This window comes from Loxodonta africana, chromosome 19 (assembly GCF_030014295.1).
Source record: "Loxodonta africana isolate mLoxAfr1 chromosome 19, mLoxAfr1.hap2, whole genome shotgun sequence".
In the NCBI taxonomy this organism is placed as follows: Eukaryota; Metazoa; Chordata; class Mammalia; order Proboscidea; family Elephantidae; genus Loxodonta; species Loxodonta africana.
In genome coordinates, this window is record NC_087360.1 from 11,312,200 (window position 1) to 11,334,541 (window position 22,342).

The 22,342-nt window shown below is 51.5% G+C and overlaps 1 protein-coding gene across 8 annotated transcripts in view; it reads left to right on the forward strand.

Moving 5' to 3' along the window:
• Positions 1 to 22,342, forward strand: part of TPCN1 (two pore segment channel 1) — a 63,150-nt gene that overhangs the window by 33,456 nt on the left and 7,352 nt on the right. For 4 of the 8 annotated variants that reach the window (XM_064272243.1, XM_023559482.2, XM_023559483.2 and 1 more), the window contains exons 3-20: positions 1,430 to 1,557; positions 5,141 to 5,317; positions 7,065 to 7,178; positions 8,186 to 8,316; positions 9,373 to 9,461; positions 10,979 to 11,013; positions 11,194 to 11,295; positions 11,514 to 11,572; positions 11,787 to 11,886; positions 13,115 to 13,231; positions 13,450 to 13,574; positions 14,701 to 14,749; positions 15,163 to 15,283; positions 16,350 to 16,394; positions 19,066 to 19,122; positions 19,202 to 19,255; positions 20,045 to 20,117; positions 21,342 to 21,449. In XM_064272243.1, the coding sequence (XP_064128313.1) occupies positions 1,430 to 1,557; positions 5,141 to 5,317; positions 7,065 to 7,178; positions 8,186 to 8,316; positions 9,373 to 9,461; positions 10,979 to 11,013; positions 11,194 to 11,295; positions 11,514 to 11,572; positions 11,787 to 11,886; positions 13,115 to 13,231; positions 13,450 to 13,574; positions 14,701 to 14,749; positions 15,163 to 15,283; positions 16,350 to 16,394; positions 19,066 to 19,122; positions 19,202 to 19,255; positions 20,045 to 20,117; positions 21,342 to 21,449 (1,684 nt within the window). The remainder of the gene's footprint in view (positions 1 to 1,429; positions 1,558 to 5,140; positions 5,318 to 7,064; positions 7,179 to 8,185; positions 8,317 to 9,372; positions 9,462 to 10,978; positions 11,014 to 11,193; positions 11,296 to 11,513; positions 11,573 to 11,786; positions 11,887 to 13,114; positions 13,232 to 13,449; positions 13,575 to 14,700; positions 14,750 to 15,162; positions 15,284 to 16,349; positions 16,395 to 19,065; positions 19,123 to 19,201; positions 19,256 to 20,044; positions 20,118 to 21,341; positions 21,450 to 22,342) is intronic. The other 4 variants (XM_010598956.3, XM_023559486.2, XM_023559485.2 and 1 more) reach the window with 4 other exon arrangements.

The following is a 22,342-nucleotide window of genomic DNA, read 5'->3' on the forward strand; positions in this document are numbered from 1 at the left end:
GTGCAGGTAGATCACTTAGTGGCTGCGTTGTGGGGAGAACCAGATTTTAATCTTAGATTCACACCTTCCCAATAAATTAGCGAGTTGAGAATCGTTCCTTGGTACCACTGTTTATCATGTGTATCAGTGGAGACCCTTGATTGTCATGACCAACCCAGCTCAGGTGGGCCTAAGTAAAAAGCGTCTTGATTGGTGCAGATTTTGGAAAAGTTCAGGGATGGAGTTCAGGCATAGCCAGATGCCAGGTATGCAATTGTTGTTTTCAGGAGTAGGTATTTCTCTCTCAGTTTTGTTCTCTTCTTTCTGGCTTCCTTCTCAGGCTGGCTCTCCCCACGTGGTGGCAGCCGCCAGCAACAGAGAAAGAGCCCCTCCTTCCTAATTGTTATTGGGTGCCATTGAGTCAATTCTGACTCCTAGCGACCACATGTGACAGTAGAACTGCCCCGTAGGGTTTCCTAGGCTGTAATCTTTAGGGAAGCAGATCACCAGGTCTTTTCTCCTGCGGAGCCGCTGGTGGGCTCCAGCTGCCCCCCTTTCAGTTAGCAGCTGAGCGCTTAACCATTTGCCCCACCAGGGCTCCTTCCTTTCTGATTAGTCCGGAAAAAATTCCAGGTTGAGCCCTCATTGGCTGGGCTTGAGCCAGTGCCCAGGCCTGAACCAATCACTGTGCTCAGGGTTGCTGAGGATGCTGATTGCCAGGCCTGACCACATACAGAAACCAGGGATGGAGGCAAGAAGAGCCAGGCAACCTGGAGCAGAGGAGAGGTGGTTCCACCAAGGCAAATGGGGCAGGGTCACTGGAAGAAGAAGGCTCGGAGGGAAAATACCCAATGACCCTGTGCCAGGGAGCAAATCCATCCATTTTTATTTTTGAACTCAGAACTCAGTAGAATATTAACGTGCTTCCAAAAGTCAAAAGTATCCACTCCTACCCTGTTCCCCCTACAAGTTTCACTGAGTTCTGATATATTTTTCCTGTATTTTTTGTTTGTTTGTTTGAAGCCTTGGTGGTGCAGTGGTTAAGAGCTTGGCTGCTAACCAAAAGGTCAGCAATTTGAATCTATGAGCTGCTCCTTGGAAACCCTATGGGGCAGTTCTACTCTGTCCTCTTAGGTTGCTATGAATTGGAATCAACTCGATGGCAACGGGTTTGGGTATTTCTTTTTATAACGATAACTAGATATGTGTATAATTTCTTGTTTCTTCTTTTTTTTCTTTTACGCAAAAGGTAGCGTACTCTATGTGATCTTTTGCACTTGCTTTTTAAAAATTTCTCAACTGACCGTAGTAGTTCTTGGCATCTGACCTGTGTATAATAGGATAGATGTGTGAGCATACAAGGTGACCGCCAGACTTTATTTCTGGTGAATGGTGCCTTTTTTTCTCTAAAGCCCGGTTTGTAAGTGACTCTCTCTCTCCTTCAATGCAGACGGAAGCAGCTATGCCATCGACGACTCCCGGGACCCCAGCCTGAGCTCTGGGGGTGAGAGTTTCCCCCCAAGCCCCACCAGACACAACTGGGAAATGAATTATCAAGAAGCAGCCATCTACCTCCAGGTGAGTATCACCTGGTCAGGGCCTGCCCGTTCTCAGCGCCCGTGGGTGGGGAAAGGAGGTTCCTGAGTGTCAGGTGTCGTGTGATCATTTTTAAATAAAATGTATGCACACATTGCTACATGCACACGTATGTGTAGGTGTTTGCGTGTATCTATTACCGCTGATCATCTCTGGCTGATGGGATTTTGAGTCATTTGACTCCCTTTTCATCCCGTGCACTATTTGAGTTATTTTACCAAAACCTTTGCATCATTTTGTAAAAAATAAAAATAAAAACCAAGCCAACCTCAGGCCGCTCTGAAGGGGAATCTGTGGCTGTTTCTGGAGGATGTCTTTAGCTGGTGCCGAGATGGCCTCTTCCTTCTGGTGCTTAATAGCTGAGCCGTAGCTCAGCCCCTGCACCAGGTTGTGGGTGTGCTTGGCTAAATGGCTGCTCGCTGCTCTGAGGCTAACTGGAGCCCGCATCTTCCTCTCCTCCCAGATTGTCGCTGTTAGCTCGCTCACCCTCGGGAGCCTAGCGCCCTGAGACAGCCTTGTTTTCTGCACTGAGTCCCACCCCAGGGAGCAGAGAGCGAGGCCTGGAAGTCACGTACCCCTGGCCTGTGTTCTTATTTTCCTGACCTAGTTGGTGATCTGCAACCAGGAAACAAGGCTCGTGTTCTCCTTTGGGGTCTTGGCTCAGAGTCCGGTGACATGGTCAATATTTCACTCTGTTCTCATCGGTGGAGACCTCGTCACCGCTGCTCTGCGGCAATTCCAAGTCCTGTAGTTAAAATCCGAGCCCTCCACCTCCCGTGTCAGGGATTGCCTCAAGCTGGACCTTCATTCCTGGCTATGGGCTAGAAGAAATTGCTTTTCTTAGTAATTCGAACCAGAAGGTTCCCAGGCCACTGTGTGTGTTCCCCCCCAACCCCCCACCCTGAAGGCTGCTGCCGGAAACCACGGCTCTGCGCAAACCACAGTAATGTGAGCGAGGCTTGCCACTGGCCCTTCGCTTGACTGCCGAGATGCTTGTTTCCTCTGCCCAGTCTGCCCTGTCAGGTCTGCGGTTTGCCTTTATTTTTTGCTGATGAGGGAAGCAGCATACCCCCTTCAGAGAAGTGACTCACTCAGAATAACCCAGCAAACCACAGCCAGAGTCTGAGCTCACAGCCTCCTAAGCTATTGGACAGTTTCCAGGCTGGGCTGGGGCCTGGAGAAGTGGTCTCTTGCAGCTGTGGTTCATCCAAACATGTGTAAAACACCAAAGGCCATGAGTGGCACAAGGGGTTCAGATCCACCCGGCAGTGCCACAGAAGAAAGGCCTGGTGATCTGCTTCCATAAAGAGTACAGCCAAGAAAATATTATGGAAAATCACAGCAACACATGGGGTTGCCGTGAGTCAGAGTCGACTCGATGACAATGGGTCTAGTGTGATTAATAAACATCTATTGCGTAGCCGGCACCATGCCAGGCGAGGCACTGACAGTACACACCCCTCCTTCCTGACATTGGCGCGGAGGCTCGGTGTGCTGAAGCCCCTCATGGCTAGCATGGGAGCCCACCAGGCCAGAGCCCTTTCCAGGGCACCGTGGATGGGCCTGCACCACGGCCCAGAGACACTTCTCTCGTTGGCCTGGCCCTTCAGCTCCTGCGTGCAACTCTCGAGTGCATCACCATGGCATGTGTGAGCTCAGCCTTCCAGGGAGTGAGGGTTTGTGAGGGTGCTGTGGGTGGCCTCATCGTAGAGCAGCCGAAGGTATGCGTGCATTCTGGAGACAGCTGGACACTTTCAAAGGGGCTCTGGGTGAACAGACCAAGGCTTACATCCTGGCTCTGCCACTTCGTGGTTGCTGGATCCAGGCACATGAACTCTAAGCCTGCTTCCCTCTTCTATGAGGCAGAGCCAATAGGAACAGTTTCAACCCTGAGGGTGAGTGAAGGAGTAAATGGACAGGGTTTCCCAGCTTCAGGACGTTTGAGTTTGGCCCGGTAACTCTGGAGCCGTCCTGTGCATTGTAGGATGTTTGCAGCGTCTCTGGCTCCTACCCGCTAGATGCCAATAGCACCACCCCCAGGTATAACGACCAAAAATATCTCCAGACATTACGATGTGCCCCGGAGCGGGGGGCAAGATGCCCCCAAGTTGAGAACCACTGCAGCAAGGTGATGCATGCGAAGCATTAGCCAGGTGAGTACTGAGCGTTGGCTGCTGGGCAGTGATGCTGCCGAGTTGGGAAAACTCCTTACTTAGCCTGTGCCCACGAACACCAGGGATGCAGTGAAATAACCCTCCGCCCCCTTGGGCTGACCCTCTCAGGGCCTGTCAGAGGCTCAGCAGTGGCCTTGGGGGTGTCACCTGCTGGTGTCCCCAAGTGGGCATTCCTGGGCTGTGTCATTTATTTCTGCATCCTTAGCAGGAGGGCAGTAGAGTCCTTTGGAGCCTGTAACCTCAGGTTGTTACTGAAGTTCTCTGTGCCTTGGTTTCCTCAGCTCTCTGGTGAATGGGATAATGCAAGTACCCACCTGTCCAGAAGGCTGTGAGGACTGAGTGAGTGCTGCAGGGCAGTACTGAGCAGGCACCTGGTGTATGGTGATCACTCAGTCCCTGATGGCCACTGTTTTATGACTATTCCGGGGGCAAGAATTGAGGGTGAGTTCAGCAGGTCTGCAAGGCCCTGCAGAGATTCGGAAATTAGGAAGAATAGCAAAGAGATAGTAACAGCAAGTCAGAAGTGGGATATTGGAAAGCCTGAGCAAAGCCAGAGCGGACACCCCGCTGGGGGCAAAAAAAACCAGTTGCCATCGATTCGATTCTGACTCACGGCAACTCCACGCGCGTCCGAGTATAGCTGTGCTCCACAGGGTTTTCAATGGCTGGTTTATTGGAAGTAGATCACCAGGCCTTTCTTACAGGGCACCTCTGGGTGGACCTGAACCGCCAACCTATCGGTTAGCAGCTGAGTGTATTAGCGCTTGATGATTTTAAAAGGTCTGACTAGGTATGGTTATTAGCTTCATTTTTTTTTTCTTTCACTGTCAATTTTAATTAGCTAGTATCTGTGGGGAGCTTGCTGTGTGCCTGCCTCTGTCTCAAGGGTCTGTCATTGTTTTCCCATTTCATCCTTACAGTAGCCCTCTGAGTAGGTACCAGTGTCTTCCCCTTGATGGTTGAAGAAGTTGAGGCCCACAGAGGCGGAGGAACTTTCTCAATGTTACGTGGAGAGGGAATGCGGCAGGCAGGACCCACCCAAGTCTGTTTACACCAGGACCCCTGTGCCAGGCACTTCTGAGACTGAGAATTGGCCTCTCAGGGGGTCAGACATGCTGCCTTCCTGTCACCTTCCCTCAGGACCTTTCTGCTCTTTGATTCCTCAGAGTGGTTTTTAAGAAGCAGTGAGTCTTCCGAGTCCTGTCAGCCCTAAGGGTGAGGTTGACCGATGGGCAGTTCTATGAAGAGGATCGTTGTGATGTCCTGTCGTCTTCTGTCTCCAGCCTGAACTTCTCTTACCACCTTCCTCCCCTCCCCTGCCCACCATACGCACATCTTTGGTGCCGTGCCATCTCCAGGCCCGTTCACCCACATGATTCTTGTTTTCCCAGGAAGGCGAGAATAATGACAAGTTCTTCACCCACCCCAAGGATGCCAAAGCGCTGGCGGCCTACCTCTTTGTACATAACCACCTCTTCTACCTAATGGAGCTGTTGACTGCCCTGCTCCTGCTGCTGCTCTCCCTATGTGAGGCCCCCGCCGTCCCCGCGCTCCGGCTTGGCATCTATGTGAGTGCCCCTGGGCTCCCTGCAGGCGGGCAAGCAGCAGAGACCGGCTTGGGCTACTCAAGCCTGAGAGGGGATGTTCTGGAAGGGCGGCACTGCAAACAGACTTGAAACAGAGAGGCACAGGGTGGTCGTAGAGGCCTCAGGAGCAGCAGTGGCCTGGCCAGCTGGCCCAGGTACCCCAGCCTGTCTCTGGCTCTGCTCACTATCCAATTCCAAGGAGGGGCAGCATCCTGTTGGCCTCGTTTAAGACCAGCACCCACACCTTGGCCATGGTGGCCAGGACACCCTCCTGAGAGGCTCACACCATTGTATCCAACCTCAGCAGAAACAGAAAAGGCAATCGGGTGTGATCACCAGTGGCGGCGGGGTGTATCCTGGCAGCCACAGCCCCACAATGTCCTCACATCCAGCCCATCAACTCACGTGAGCCAGGGCTGTCTGTGGAGGCGACCCTCATCACTCTTCTCAGGGGGAGTGTGGGAGGTGGGGAGCCAGGGAAGAAGTGGGATCCCTCTCTCTTTTTGCCTTGTGCCTGTCTTGTTAGAGAAGCACTCTTTCTAGCCTGGGGTCTGAGGGTGTCCGAGGTCCATCGTGAGTAAATCACTTTCCATCCTGAGCTTCTCCCTCTTCATGCCTAAAAACCCTCAGCGCCATTCTGAACCGACCCGTTCTCCTTCCTCTCCACACCTCCCTTCACGCTGTCCCTTCACCCTGCCAGTTCCTGCCCCTCCTCCAGGAGGCCCCATCCACGGCTGGATTAGATTTCCCACATCTGGTCCTAGAGGCCTTGAAGTGCCTTCAGGACAGTGAGTTCCCGTGAGGCAAGGACCACATAGGCATTGATGTTCATTTAAATTTAAGGCCCTTATTGGGGCCCACCCTGCTGGTCAGGGAACAAACAGGACGGCTGAGGAGGCCCCCGCCCCTAGGGAGCTGCAGTCGGCCTAAAGTAGAAAGGGGCTCGTTTCGGGGCCTCTCGTGTGTCCTTGTCCTTTTCCGCAAGTGAGCAAGTGAGGACCAAGGAGAATTTCTGGGGCCCCTGTCTGCTCAACAGCCGTTTTCTCTTGGGCTCTTAGATTCTCAAGTATCCTGGTGTTTTTTTCCACTCAGTTTTGTTTTTACACAAACTCTTAAGTTTAGGCCCCCAATTCATGCTTCCTTAGTGGTGCAGTAGTTAAGCACTTGGCTGCTTACCCAGAGGTCAGTGGTGCGAACCCACCAGCTGCTCTATGGCAGAAAGATGTGGCAATCTGCATGCATAAAGATTACAGCCTTGGAAACCCTATAGGGCAGTTCTACCCTATCCCCTAGGGTCACTATGAGTCAGAATTGACTCAGTGGCAACGGCTTTGGTTTTTGGTTTGGATAGTGTATTTTATGGGTCTTTTGCAAACGATATGAAATCATTCCTGGAACAAGGCTAGATATAAATTTTTATCTCATCTTTTTTTTAAAACTGGTCTCCTTCTTAATTCTTCTGTGTATGGATCAGTGTGTCTGTTTCATGAATATTGAAGTTGCGTTTAGATGTTCTCGGAAAAAAACTATGTATATCTGGGCACACGGCCTAGTTTTCTAACTGGTGTGTGTGTGTGTGTGTGTGTGTGTGTGGTATGTGTGTGGACTGGGGGGACATGGGCAGGAGTCCCGTGACAGTTGTCCAGGTCCTGGGAGAGGGTGGGGTCAAGAGAGATGTGGCTGTGGGCAGGGCGGCAGTGACGACCTTCTCCATACCCCCTGGCTGCAGGTCCATGCAACCCTGGAACTGTTTGCCCTGATGGTGGTCGTGTTTGAACTCTGCATGAAGCTGCGGTGGCTGGGTCTCCACACCTTCATCCGGCACAAGCGGACCATGGTCAAGGTGATGCATCTGTCCGTCTGTCCACCTCCTCACAGCATTTTCTCTCCTATCACCCTCAAGCCTGGGTCTTGGGTTCAATTCAGAACTCCCTATGTTCCCAGTCCTGGCTCAGAAGTGTAAAATCGAGTCCCTGTCCTCACAATGCAGCCCTGGTGGCACAGCTGTTAAGAGCTCGGCTGCTAACCGAAAGGTCGGCAGTTCAAATCCAACAGCCGCTCCTTAACAACCCTATGAGGCAGTTCTACTCTGTCCTCAGAGTTGCTATGTGTCGGAATCGACTAGTCTCAGGTGTAGTTTTTTTGGTTTTGTCTTCGTGATTGCCCCAGCCTTGCCAGAGGCTTGGATAGCATGATGAGATTGACAGGAGCTGATGCTATCAGTGTCCAGGGCGTGCTGGGCTCTGTGCTGATCCCCACGGTCACCTTTGAGGTAGATAGATCCCTCTCCCAATTTTACATTGAACCAGCCAGAATAGGCTCTGAATCCCAGAGGTGGGTGTCTAACCACGCCCCGCTATGACTTCCACACCCACACTGTTTGTGGCCAGGGCTGTATCCCTTCCCTCCATGTGGCAGAGAGTGGAGGAGGTGGTACTGGGTCAGTGGCACTGTGTCACGTAAAAAGCACACACTTGTCCAGGAGAATATGCCCAAGTAATTGGGGACTGAGATGAGCTGCAGACCTCAGGAGGCAGCTTCCTGGTACAGGTTGGGTGAGCTGAATGGCAAGGAAAAGGGTTGAGTGGAGGCTTTGTCTTCTGACCCCCCCTTCCACAGTCCAAGCTGGTGGGGGCACCCCCTGGGCTCCATCTTCCTGGGGCCACACATCTGGGCCAGCTGGGTGCTTCTGGGGTGGCCACTGGGTGTTGGTGGGAGGTATGAGAGAGAGATGAAGGAGGGACGTGAGCTCTCGAGGCCAGAGTGGCAATTTCTCCCCAGCCTTCAGTTCAGGGTGTTCAGGGGGAGGGCTGGGGGGGCGCTGACAGTGCTGTGCTGCCCACCCTGCAGACTTCCGTGCTCGTGGTGCAGTTCATCGAGGCCATTGTGGTGTTGGTACGGCAGACGTCCCACGTGCGGGTGACCCGGGCCCTGCGCTGCATTTTCCTGGTGGACTGTCGGTACTGCGGCGGCGTCCGGCGGTAAGGCTGGGCGGAGGCGCTGGTCAGACAGATGCTATCATGGCCTGGCCTGAACCTCTGGGCCAGCAGAACAGAACGCTGTGAGTCAGTTAGTGACAAGATCAGTACGGTGCATCAATGTAGTAGAAAACATGTCACTTACTCTCTGCCATGGGACCCACACATGGGTGCTGTTCCTTCTGCCATTTAGGAGTTCTGGCTCTAGGCTCTTTCCCATTCAACCTGCAGCCTGCAGAAGCTGGCTCCTCTCTCAGGGAACGTTATCTGCCCAAGACACATCAGCTGTCCCCTAAAGCAAGGAATTCAGCAAAGTCCATGTGATGCAAGCAGGCTCTCCTGACACCTCCATCCAGGCTGTAGGGTTGAACTCTAACCAGACCATCAGCCTAGAGTGACATTTATTTGGAAAACTCCATATGGAAAATCCTGTGGCTAGGTACTGCTGGTGATAGCGGGCTAGTAATTTATTCTTTAAGGAGCCCCAGTGGTGCAGTGGTTAAAGCGTTCAGCTGCTAACAGAAAGGTCGGCGGTTCAAACCTATTAGCCACTCCTTGGGGGAAGGAAATGCAGTCTGCTTCTGGAAAGATTACAGCCTTGGAAACCCTATGGGCAGTTCTACTCTGTCCTAGAGAGTTGCTATTGAATTGGAATTGACTCGACGGCAACGGATTAATCTATTCTCTGTGCCCACCCTCAAAGCCAGACACAAGTGTCCCAGGGCCAGGTGGCTTCATGTATCCCACAGCTTATGCAGGGCAGCTGGCCTTTGCACTGAAGGCCACATATTTAGCCATCGTGGCTCCTTCGCCTTGCAGTGCACGCTCCTGCTTGGGCTTTGTAGTGAGCAGAAGGTGGCCGAGTGCTGCACCTGCCCCAGGTCTGCCTGGTCACCCACTGAGTGAAGGAGCCTCAAGCTGCTTTAGGAAAAAACTAAGCCCAGTGTCACAAGCCATGGTGCAGTGGGATTTAGGATCCTCTGAGCTCCCTCGGGACAAGGGAGCACCCCACCGAGGGGCCCCAGACAGCGCCCTCCGCCCACTCATCTGTCCCCACAGGAACCTGCGGCAGATCTTCCAGTCACTGCCGCCCTTCATGGACATCCTGCTGCTGCTGCTCTTCTTCATGACCATCTTCGCCATCCTCGGTGAGTCACCGTGCCCGCCACCCAGGCGTCCGTCCCTAAAGGCCAGTCCATAGGGGAAGAAACACGCATCACAACATTTTTAGAAACTCAGAAAGGCTTTACAAAGATCTGAGTTATAAGCGCCCATGGCCCCACCACCCAACTCAGAAAATGGAGTATTAGAAATAAAACGGAAGCCACGTTTGTATCCTTTCGTGGTCTCAGTCCCTCTCTCCCCGAGATGTACCCCCATCGTGAGTTTTTCATCCTCGTGCGTGTCTTGACACTTTTACTTCGTGTCGACGTTTCCTTAAACGACAGATGGTATCGCTTGCATGTTTAAAAAGTTTACATAAATGGTTGCGTAATGTGAGCATTCCTTCTGCAAGTTGCTCTTCTGCTCCACATTACGTTTTTGACGATTATTCATGTTGACACAAGGAGATGAGGTTCGTTTATTTTCGTTGGTGTGCAGTGATCTGTTATAATTTATCTGTCCCTCTGCTGGTGGGCAGTTTTCACTATACATGTAGCTCTGCAGTGAACGTTCTCGTGTGTTTCCTGGGGTCTGTCCACGGGAGCGTCTCCAAGGCATGCGTATACCTAGGCTATCGGGGCTTACACACCCCCTTGTAAAGCAGGGTTACATCCTTTTTTACTTTGTGGGACCTGGCCTCTGCAGATGAGGCTGTGAGTTTATGTGGCTGGCTCATGCAGACTCAGGCTTAGTTGGTGGAGGCCCCGAACACAGCCAGCAAACCCGAGATCCTTCCTCTAGTACTTCATGATTCGCAACGACAGTGCAGCCACAGAGTCCTGACTCAAAGGCCAGTGCCAGGGCTGAATCCCTCGGGCCCTCGTGCCTACCTCATCCCAGCCCAGGAAGCCCTTGGCTCCCACTTCCCCCTACCCCCCAGCTGCTCTCGATGGAATTTCATTTCTGCTCCTCCAGCAGGACTAACTTCCCTTCAGGGGGAAGTCTGTTGGTCGTGCTGACTACAGTCAAGTAAGTTTAGCTTCTGCCCTCTGCTGGTGTCCCCGGGCCTTCTCCACCTCTCAGTAAACAGATTTCTCCCTTGTCCCACTCAGGATTCCAAGGATTTGGGAGGGAGGAAAGTCATGGTGTTCCCACCCCTTGGCTGCAGGGGAACAACAGGATCCCTCTGGAATTGTTACTTGGTTGTCATGTTCTCAAACCAAAGATTACAAAGCAGCAGTCTGGATTCCAAAGCCAGCCTACGGATGTGTTTTTGTTTGGTCTGAAAAATTTGCGCCAGCATTAAAATCGCATAAAGATGTAGGCTTCCCGACTTTTCATAATAGACTTGACAGTACTCGGGCGGCATTCCTGCATGGCAGCAGTCATCCGATGGCGAGTAGACAGACCACGTGTTCTCCTGTGTGTCGGAGCCCCCACCACTCCCTTTTGTCCTCACTTAGCCCGCTGCACTCATTTACCTTTACTTGTCCAGTCTTCTTGACAACTGGGTTTGTGACCTCGGCTCTGACATTTTCCATCTTTTTCCACCACCTTTTAGGTTTCTACTTATTCTCCCCCAATCCTTCAGACCCTGTAAGTAATCTGTCTGCCTCTTCCTTTCATGTGAGGCCTTTTCCCTCAAGCCCCACTAGAAAGGGATGTCCTGCCTGGTTTCTGATCATAGCCTGTGATACCTGCAATTTCCCCCTCACCCAGACGTGAGCAGGTTCCTTCCCTGAGAGCTAAGGGAACGCCCTTTACTGTCCTTGACAGGGATATTTCCAGAGTCAGGTTTGGAACATTTTGGTGGCAGAACAGTGGAGAAGAGCCGAGCTAATTGCCCAAACCTGTGGTTCCCTGGAAGAAAAACCCAAAGTCAGTTGTCTGCTTCTGCCGGAAGCATTGTGTTCAGGAAGGCGGAGGCCCGTGGCCTCCTCTGTTTGCTCATTCCTCTGCTGTCCCTTGGGGATTCCTTGGGAGGAGACGGGGCTGGGGCGGGGGTGGGTGCATGAGGTGACCATCACAGCCTGTTCCTGGCTACTGCGTACTCTCTGCTGGCCCCACATGTTTCTCTGACTCCTTTTCCCTTATAGTACTTCAACACCCTGGAGAACAGCATCATTAGTCTGTTTGTCCTTCTGACTACGGCCAAGTAAGTTGGGCTTGGCTTTAGCTTCTGCCCTCTGCTGGTGCTGCAGGGCCTTCTCCCCGTCTCAGGAGAAAGGTGCCGGGTGTTTGGCATGGGGAGCCACGCAGTCCACAGACTGAGAGTCGGCTCGGTGGGGCGTGGGGGCGGGGAGGGCGTGTCTTGGAGAAGTGGAGACAGGCAGACAGAGGGCCATGCAGGTGACAGTCTGCACGCACAGCTTCCCGGATGTGATGATGCCGTCCTACTCGCGGAACCCCTGGTCCTGTGTCTTCTTCATCGTGTACCTGTCCATCGAGCTGTACTTCATCATGAACCTGGTGAGTGACCAGGCCATGTGGCGCTGGGCACCATGGGAATGGAGAAGTAAGGACGGTCCCGGGCCTCCAAGGGCACCACGTCAGGGAAGGAAGTCTGAGACTGGTAGTAAAGTATTGAGGAATGCCTGGGAAGGACTTAAGGAATTCAGCTGGGTACTGTTGGTATAAGCCTCATGGGTTAATGCTGCCGCTGCCAATTGTTGTTGTTAGTTGTCCTCAAGTCGATTCTGACTCATGATGACCCCACATGTGCACAGTAGAACTCCACCATAGAGTTTTCAAGGCTGCGACCTTTTGGAAACAGATCGCCAGGCCTGGATGGTGCAAATGATTAAGCGCTGGACTACCAACTGAAGGATTGACAGTTCAAGCCCACCCAGAGGCACATCAGAAGACAGGCTGCTACTGACAGAGCCGTATTTTAAGACAAGGATACCCTGGGACGTTTTCATTCTTAGAGCAAACATGTATTATAATAACAATAAAAGTGGACACTTACTAAGCCTTAGCCAGGCACTGTGGAAAGTGTTTTGTGCAAAGGGGTCCAAAGAACAAGAGTTTCTCTGAACACATTTTTGAAAGACAAACAAAGGGTTACCAAAAGGGATTATTCCACCTTCTGCCCCCGCCCTCCCACCCTTCCTCTGATAATGCAGACTGTATTATTTAGAAGCTAACTTGCCTGGCCTTGGTGTTAGGCAATTCTAGAATGTTATGCCCTTGAGTGCAGGCTTCCTCCTTTCCCTTATTTCTGGGACCATTTGGGAAACTCTGACTCACAGGAGAGGTAACAAGAGGACAGGGTGAGGAACCATCCGGCCCAGTGATGTCCCTTGCTTCTGTGAGGTTGGACGGGAGTGGGCACAGGGTGGACGCAGAGCCTCTGCCCAGCTGCTATAGGGAGCTGAGCTGGGCTCAGAACCCAGGCCTGTTCTTCTCACTCCTTTCTCCTCCAGTTATAAAACTGCCCAGCAGGGAAATGCTGAAGGTTGGAGAGAAGGGGGCCTGGAGAAAATTAAATACCAACTGTCTTCGTATATCTGAAGACAAAATGTACCAGGGGCCATGAAGGGCTTTCCTCTGTTGAGACTTGGAGACAGACTTCCTATGCCTCAAGGCACTGGAAGAGGGTCTCTTGAAGCCCACCTCCTGGGGTGGCTGCATGAAAGGGCCGACTCCGACTGCTTGAGGCCCCATCAGGAGCCAAATTTCTACTTTTCCCTCACAGCTTCTGGCCGTGGTGTTTGACACCTTCAATGACATCGAGAAGCACAAATTCAAGTCTTTGTTGTTACATAAGCGAACCGCCATCCAGCATGCGTACCGCCTGCTCATCAGCCAGCGGGTAGGGGGGTGTGGGGTCTGGGGCGGGGCTGGGCTGGGGTCTCCCTCTCTTACTCCTTGCTCCTAAGCATGGTGCAGCCAGTGGCTCTAGAGACCAGGAGCCCAGTCCTTGGGAGAATAAGAGCAGGGTCCTGGGATCTGAGTGGCTGCCCCACGGGACAGGGTGTCTCGGGCCTGTATTTTCCTTCGTCCCACAGCACAGCCTCCACTTTCCCCCAGAGGCCCGCTGGCATCTCCTACAGGCAGTTTGAGGGCCTGATGCGGTTCTACAAGCCCCGAATGAATGCTGGCGAGCGCTACCTTACTTTCAAGGCCCTGAACCAGAGCAACACGCCTCAGCTCAGGTAAGAGCGGATGCCAGGTGGAGACAGTGAGGGCAGACCAGGCTCTCACAAGCAGGAGCTGGGACTTGCAAAGGCACCAGTGAGTAGGCAGGCAGAGAGGCTTGGTAGAGTCTTCGTTTTCTTCACAGAGGCCTTTATACACATAGGCTGTATTTGTCAGGACTCTTTGGAAGTGACAGAAGTCCATCCCAAATTCAATGTAAACTGGCTTGATACAAAAGGAACGTACTGGCTCGTGAGATGGAAAATCCAGGGTAAAGCAGGATGCAGGCACTCAGTGATCTCATTGGGGTCTCTCTGTGTCTTCCTGCGCCCTCGCCCTTCCTGCACCCCTGCACTGCCCTGGGCTGGCTCCCCCTCAGGGAGCCGCTCCAGGTTTACCTCCCCCCACTAAGCAGCCCCAGCCAGCAGGAAGAGAGCACTCTGTTCCCAGCAGATGCTCTGGCAGAAGCTAGGGGAGCCAGGGAGGGACTCACCGACCATCCTGAGCCATGTGCTCATCCCGGAAGCAGTTACAGGGCCTGGGGAGCAGGGATGCACTCACTGACCAGTCTAACTCTTTGCCCGGGAGCCACGAGTAAGGCACGGGCAGTCCTACATGAGCCCAAGGAACGGAGCAAGGACGTACACACACACACACACACACACACACACACGCACGCACCCGTCGCGTGCACTCAAGCCTGGCACAGCCTCAAAGACACAACCCCGAAATCTCTGTGGATAGCATCGGTCTCCTGCACTATTGCTGACCACAGCCCTGTCGATGCACAAGGCAGCAGTGATGAGAGTGAACTGGGTTTGAGCTGAACTCACAGGCCCACTTGTTCCATGTGTAGAGACTCTAAGTTTCTACCTGTCTGGGGGCTCCCTCTCCAGGGGGAATTGAAACTGTAAATCAGTGCAGACCTGGATTAAGTATTCATGGTACATGGAGGAAAGGTGAGATCAAAAAGCCTGCGGGTCAGGATCCCCTGCTTCACTGATGTGCTGGGATATATACAACAGGTCCCCTCCTCCTCTCCTACCCTCACCCTGGGAAGGTAGCCAAAGGCAGGTGAATGGGAGGCCTGAAGCCCATGGGAACACGCACTGATTGCTTTGCTTTTTCATTCTACTCTGACAGCCTGAAGGACTTTTATGATATCTACGAAGTTGCCGCCTTGAAGTGGAAGGTGAGTGCTCTTGTGAGGCCAGAGAGGGATGGAGTGGGTGGAGGGGCTGCACAGTGGGCGATGAGGATGGGAGGTACTCTGAGGGCTAGCTCTTCCCCTGCTAGAACAGCTCAGCCATCAGCTTGGCAGCATGCACTTCAGGGAGAACAGGTGTCCCCTGTGCTCCTTCCATCTGTAGGGCAGTGTTATGGTTAAGAGCACTGTATCTCAGTCAGGCCCAGTCAGGTGGCATCAGGCAAGTTATTGACCCTTTCCAAGGCTTGTCTCACACGCCAAAGGGGATAATGATCCTGTGTACCTACAGAGTGATTTTGAGGATTATGTAAAAATAATGCAAGTGCATGGCAGTTTCTGGCACACTGGCTGTCTGTTGTTGTTGAGATACCTGAGTGTTTACCTTGTTCCCAAGTTAGCTGGACAGGCAGGAAAGGAGCCCTGACACCGTCTCCCATGGTCTCTTTCCTGGCCAGGCAAAGAAAAATAGAGAGCACTGGTTTGATGAGCTGCCCAGGACAGCGTTCCTCATCTTCAAAGGTAAGCTTGGCCCAAAACCAATATGGTGCCCGGATAGCTGGCAGAGGCTACCAGAGACAACAGGGGAGCATTTGAGGAGCATGTTCAGATGGTGTGGGTGTGTGTGTGTGTGTGTGTGTGTGAATGCCCACATGTGTAAAAAAGACAGAGTAGCAGGGCAATAAATGTTAAACTAGGAAGAAAATTGGTAACTTGAAAACCAAGCTAAGACATTTTGTGGCTTTTTCTTTACACAAAAGCAATATTCATTGAAGAAAATTTAGAAAGGCAGATAACTAGAAGAAAATGAAAATTTACTACCCAGAAATAACTACTGTTAAATCTCTGATGTGTTTCCTCCTGTTGATTATTTTCTGTGCATTTTTAAAATAATGGGACCACATTATATATTCTGTAACCCTGCATTTTCATTTAATAATGTATCTTGACCATTCTTGTATGGCAGAATATATAGCTAGCTTATGTGATCTCCATCAATGCTTGCATAAACATAGCATAAAATTCAAAAATTTTTTACTTCGGGCGCCCATGTTATTTGCCTAACAGTTGTGCCATAATTTAACACCAGTTTCAAAGCTCCAAGTGTGAGTATGGTTAGCTCACGGGGAGTTTCTTGGGCAAAAAGCCTGAACCCTGGGTCTAGGCCATTACAAACAAAAGCAGAGATGGTGAGTTCTGTTTCTGTGGTTTCTCCGATCGCTGAGCCTTTGGGCACAGTTGTTATCCCATTTCTTTAGGGGGTTTTTCAGTCCACTGGGATGATAATTATGTGGATGAATGAAGTCCCAGAATGGGGGGAGCAGCAACTGAAGTTGCAGTGGTGGTCACCAAAGCTTTGTTCTGCTCTCCTGGCTCTGGGCTGCCCAGGCTGGCCCCAGAGCAGCTATGGTCAGTGCAGTCTTGTCGGGTGGTCTGAGCAGAAGTGGGTGTCATTCTTAGAGCAGTCCCTTCCTTTATTACCACTGAGCACAGACCCCCTAATGGGCCACATGCACGAAGTACGTGGTAGGGGAATGTGTGCTTTCAGATGAAAATTTTGATTTTACCATTCTATCTCTCCCAATAGGAATTAATATCCTTGTGAAGTCCAAGGCCTACCAGTATTTCATGTGTAAGTGTGAAATATCACAACTCTAGGCCCCTTTTCTCTTGAGTCCTTTGCTGTTCTAGAAGATGGGGAGGCAAGAGATTAGTCCTGCACTCATTTGTTTGGCTTTTTATTATAGAAAATTTCAAACATGTATAAAAGTAGAAAGAAGATTAGAATAAGCATCCGTGTACCAGTCACCCAGCTTCAACAATTATCATCTCATGGCCAATCTTTCTTGTTTCACCTAGACTCTCACTCTGGGCCACCATCCCCTTTCTAGACTCAGATTTTTCTGAAGCAAATTCCAGGACCATAGAGGGAGATTGGTTGATACGCCTCTTAACTCTCTTTTAATCTATAGGTTCCTCTTCCATTCCACGCCCCCCCCCTTATTTCTTGCAGAGTTGTTTGTCCTTTAGATTTTACACAGTTTGGTTTTCTCATGCTTCTCTGTTGTTTGTTCCCTGTAATTTGGCAGTTATATAGAGAGTTGCATAATCCAATACTGTAGCCACTAGCTACCTGTTGCTGTTTAAATTTGCCGTTGTTGTTCTGCCATTGCCATCGAGTCGATTCTGACTTATAGCGACCCTATAGGACAGAGTACAACTGCCCCATAGGGTTTCCAAGGAGCGCCTGGTGGATTTGAACTGCCGACCTTTTGGTTAGCAGCCGTAGCTCTTAACCACTATGCCACCAAGGTTTAAATTTAAGCTAATTAAAATTAGAGTTCCCCAGTCTTACTAGCCACATCTCAAGTGCTCAGTAGCCAAAAATGGTTACCAATTGGACAGCAGAGAGAGTGAAAACTTCCATTGTCACAGAAAGTTCTCTGGAACAGTACCAATCCAGAGACTTAGTTGGATTCAGTCTTTCCAAGGCACTGTGGTTCCTTTTAGGAGCCCTAGTGGCACAGTGGGTAAGTACTCGGCTGCTAACGGAAAGGTTGGCAATTTGAACCCACAGGCCCCTCCAAGGGAGAAAGACGTGGCAGTCTGCTTCCATAAAGATTACAGCCTTGGAAACCCTATGGGGCAGTTCTACTCTGCCCTATAGGGTCACTATGAGTCAGAATCAACTCGTAGGCAATGGATTATGATTCCTTTTAGTGGGAAATGGTGTTTAGAGACCACAATCTGGGATGCTAGAGGTGCTCTTTGCTTGGGGTTGGTTGTTGTTTCTCGGCCTTTTCCACGGACAGAGCTAGGATTTTGTGTTTTTGAAGATAAACTATATTGTGAGTTCATCCTGATATTTCTAATTCAAATTCAGGACTCTAGGAGCATTACCTAACTTTATCAACCTTACAGAACCTTACATATGTATCTCCTTACTCCCACACGGAAAACCCAGGTTCCCAACAACACTAACACACTCATTTACTTTTATCCCACAACACACACACAGTAGTCTCAGAATAACAATATCAACACAATCCCATTGATATAATTACTAGAACTTTTTTGGGTTTTTTTTTTTTTTTCCTTAGTTCTTTTTATAATTTAGGGCATATCATTCCAGGACAGTACATTCAGATCACTGTGTTTTAAGGTCACCTGGAATAGTTCCTTTCCATGTGGGCATGTCACCAACTGGACACATATTTAGGTTTCTATTTCATTTTTCACGTTTACAAAAAAAAAACACTTCCATCAAGTCAATTCCCACTCCTGGTAACCCTATAGGACAGAGTAGAACTGCCCCATAGGGTTTCCAAGGCCATAAATCTTTACAGAAGCAGACTGCCACATCTTCCTCCTGTGGGGCAGCCAGTGGGCTCAAATCACTGACCTTTGGGTTAGCAGCCAAGAGCTGTAACCACGGTGCTACCAGGGATTGCATTTTATATTTAGTTTTGTTTTATAATTATGTACAATCCATATATGGTTCCAAAGTTAAATTGACAAGAGTTTAGTTTATATCCCTGTCACCTCCCACAATGGGGTAACTTACTTTCTGGTTTACCCTTCCATTGTTTGTTGTTGGTTTAACACAAGGTGATACATATGTAGCCACATTTCCTTGTCTTAAATAAACAATAGCATATTCTGTGCATTTTGCCTACCTTGCTTTTTTCAGTTCACAATATATCTGAATATGGAGAGATGTTCCTCACCCCATTTTATAGTTCTGCTCCTTTGCGAATGTACCAGGGTTGACTTAACCCGCCCCCTATTGATGGTCATCTAGATTGTTTCCAGTTTTGGGCTTTCACAAATAGTGCTGTTGTGAATAGCTTTGAGTATACATCTTGGTGCATTTTGCTAGTGTGTCATGGGATAGATCCCTAGAAGTCGGATTACTGGGTGAAAATTGTCCATGCAGTTCTGCGAAATAGTTCACGCAGCCGTTTTAAATCAGACACCTCTAGGGGAAAGCAAATGTTTTCAGTACTTGAACTCCTTGTCAGTTGTCCACCTTTTACACTGACCTGGAATAATCTGTAGGGTTTACTGAAACGTCTTAACTGGTATTCCCACAGTGACATTGAGGGTATTTAGAAATACCTGGCTATTTTCGGAATGAAACCGCTGGTTGATTGAGCTCATGGGGTAAAAAGCACCAGCGGAAAGAGATCACCTGTCAGAGTGGGTGTGTGGAGCAGCGCTGCTCTCTGCATCCCCCAGAGCTTCATCTCTGCAGCTGTGACCTCTAGGTACCCAAGCCCGCCTGTCCTTTCTGTCTGTTGCAGACTTGGTGGTGGCAGTCAATGGGATCTGGATCCTGGTGGAAACATTCATGCTGAAAGGTGAGCCCCAGCTGGGACTGGCCATGTTCCAGTTGGCCCACCGGGCTGCTTCTTGAGCTATGGCTTCTCTGTCTCACAGGTGGGAACTTCTTTGCCAAACACGTGCCCTGGAGTTACCTCGTCTTTCTTACGAGTAAGCTGCTGACCCTGAGTAGGAGAACATGCATTTTTGGTTTAGAATCTTGTGGCTCTTCTCCAAAACAGGGCACCCTAAGGAAAATGGGACAGAAATGTATCCTGATCACATCTCGCTCCTGCTTAAAACCCTTTAGTGGTTCTCCAGTCCCGATCCTAGGTGTGACTCACTGCCTGCTGGCCATGACCCCTCCAGCTTACCTCCTCAGTGTCACCGTTTACCAGTACCACTGCCCTCACTCCATACCCTAGCCTTCCAGAGCAGCGTTCCGTTCCCAAGTGCCCCACGCCCTTTCTTGTCTCTGGGCCTTTTCATGTACCATTTTCTTTGCCTGGCACACTCTTGCCTTTGCCACCCGTCTCTGCCAGAGTTGAAGCCCAAACACCCCTGAGCACGCTGTATTGTCACCACCTGTCTACCTGCCTTCCCCGCTGCCAGGCTGTGCGCTCTGTGGGAGCAGGCACTGTGCGGCGTGCTCGCTGCAGCACGCCAGCACCTGCACAATGCCTGGCGCAGGATGGGGGCTTGGGAAGTACTCGTTGGATGGACAGATGGATGGCTGGGCCATGCCCACAGAGGGGAAAGGAGCGTTTCTCTCCTTACCTACGCTGCCCCAGCTGACCCACACCATGTTCTCCAGCAGGGCCTGGGCGTGAGTGGGCGCAGCAGGCAGTGCACGCAGCGTGCGGGGGTGGCTGTAGACCTGCAGAGGCCTCGGGAGGAAACCTGGCCCAGGGAGGGAGGATGTGGGAGGTGCTGGCGCTGACCACCTCCTCCTGTTCACAGTCTATGGAGTGGAGCTATTCCTGAAAGTTGCCGGCTTGGGCCCCGTTGAGTATCTGTCCTCGGGATGGAACCTGTAAGTGGACGGCATGCCTCTTGGCCAGGTCTGAGACGAACAGCAGCCACAATGCTCTCCCCACACACACGCACAGCACCCGCAGTTTCTGGAGCTGGAGAGGGAGATCTGAGGACTGGCCCAGGGCCCTGTCTCCCTGGTGTACCTGCTGTGGCCCAGGAATGCTTAGGGCTGGTTTCTTATCTCAGGTCTCTCAGTTCATCTGTACCAGCTCTTCCTGGACACAGCCTTCTGAGGTTCTTCAGGCTGGTTGGCTCTTCAGGGCCTCTTAAGGGACTTTTAACCCCCTACACCTACCCAAGCCACTTAGCTTCTTTTTCTTCCATAACAACCACAGTGTGCACAGAGGGGGAAGAAAGTTCCACCACCTCCCTTGGTAAGCAGCAAGTTGATGGCCACAAGGAGACCAAGTGGCCCTTCTTCCCGGTCTACTTGAGACTTCCGGCAGATTATGTCCTTGGCCCTTAGTGTTAACTCACTGTGAAGTCAGACTAGACTCCTGAGGGGTCATGAGGGTAAAACAAGTTAATAAGTAAAGAGCCCAAGAAGAAAAGTAAGAATGGGTGTCTTGCTGTTTGCAGGGTCTTAGCATGCATCTGTAGAGAGAAGAAGCCCTCTGTATTAAGGCGGGGCCGGCTGTTCTCAGGTGTGACTCTTACCTGTAGACCCCGCCCCTGCCCCCAGTGAGTTCATCAGGGTCAGAGACAGGTCATGAATTAAACAGTGGTTAAGCACTCAGTTGCTAACCAAAAGGTCCGCAGTTCAAATCCACCAGTCCCTCCTTGGAATCCTATGGGGCAGTTATACTCTGTCCTTTAGGGTCTCTATGAGTCAGAATCAACTCGACGGCAACAGGTTTGTTTTTACTGCTGGGAACAAGAGGCCCATGGTGGGCACTACAGAGGCTGGGGCCCATCCTCTCTGTCCTTGACCAGTGCAGCCAGGAGAGGGTTCTGCTCCAAGGGCCAGAGAGTTCAGGCCTGTACCCCAAGACATGGCTGAGCCTGGGCCAGGCCAAGGTAACCTCAGAACCTGGAGGCAGCAAGAAGTGGCTCACCAAAGCTGCCCGCTGTGGACTACTGCTCTGTGTGCTGTGGGTTTTGCTGGGTTGTGTCTGGGCCCCTTGGAAGGGTGTGTGCCGAGAAAAGGGCTTGGGTACGTGGCTCTGTCTTGTGAAAGTCTCAGAGTGGGCCGAATGGATTGTGGTTTTTCCTCCTCTCCCAGGTTTGACTTCTCGGTCACAGTGTTCGCCTTCCTGGGACTGCTGGCTCTGGCCTTCAACATGGAGCCCTTCTATTTCATAGTAGTCCTGCGTCCCCTCCAGCTGCTGAGGTGACAGGGCAGGGCTTGGGGTGGGCAGAGGTGGGCTGAGGGAGGGAGGGAAAGCCCTGGAGCTGGTGTGGGAAGGGGCCCAGGGACAAGCCAGAAGAGCCACAAGCCCAGTGTGGCCAACACCATGCTCCCAGCCCCACAGGGTGTCAGTGTCTCCACCAGGAGGGGTCGCTGTGCCCAGGCGGACGGAATGCCTCCCCGTGGGGTGAGCTGCCTGAGATGGCCTCAGCTGCAGCCACAGAAACATGCCCCAGTCATAGACCAGAGGACCACAGACTCTTGAGGGTCAGATGGACTTTCGAGGCCCCTCCAGTGGCCCTTTCTGATGCTTTTCTGGCATAGCCTCTTGTCAGAAAAAACCCTCAGGCAGGTCTCACCATTTCCCAGTGAAACACCGTTCCGTCGACAGACACACAGCTGTTCTGAGAAACACAGCTCCTGGTGTCTCTTACTCACTGGGGATCTCACACTCTTAAGAGGCATGGGTTTTCCTCCTGCCCACCCATCGCCTGTCCTCTCCTTCCCGAAGGAAAGGCGCAGGTGTGGGTGGTGGTCCTGGGGACATCATTCTAGAGGAAGAACCTGCTCCTGCCTGAGGGCCTACTCTAGTTCATACTGCCCACCCCTTCCTTACTCATGCCTCCATACTCCCCTCTCCAGGGGCACGGGGACCTGCCTCTTCTGCCTCGGGGACACCAGAGCACTGTGAGCCTCCTGGCTTCATGTGTAAACCATGGTGAATTGTCACGGCCTCCTCCTCACCTGAGTAAAATACTAGGAGGAGGACAAATGAAGAGAAATGGGGCAACTCTGCCTCTCCTCAGGGAAGGGTCCCTTCCAGCCCCTGTCCCAGTGCCACCACGTGCACAAGCTACTTGAGCAGAGGTGCCGAG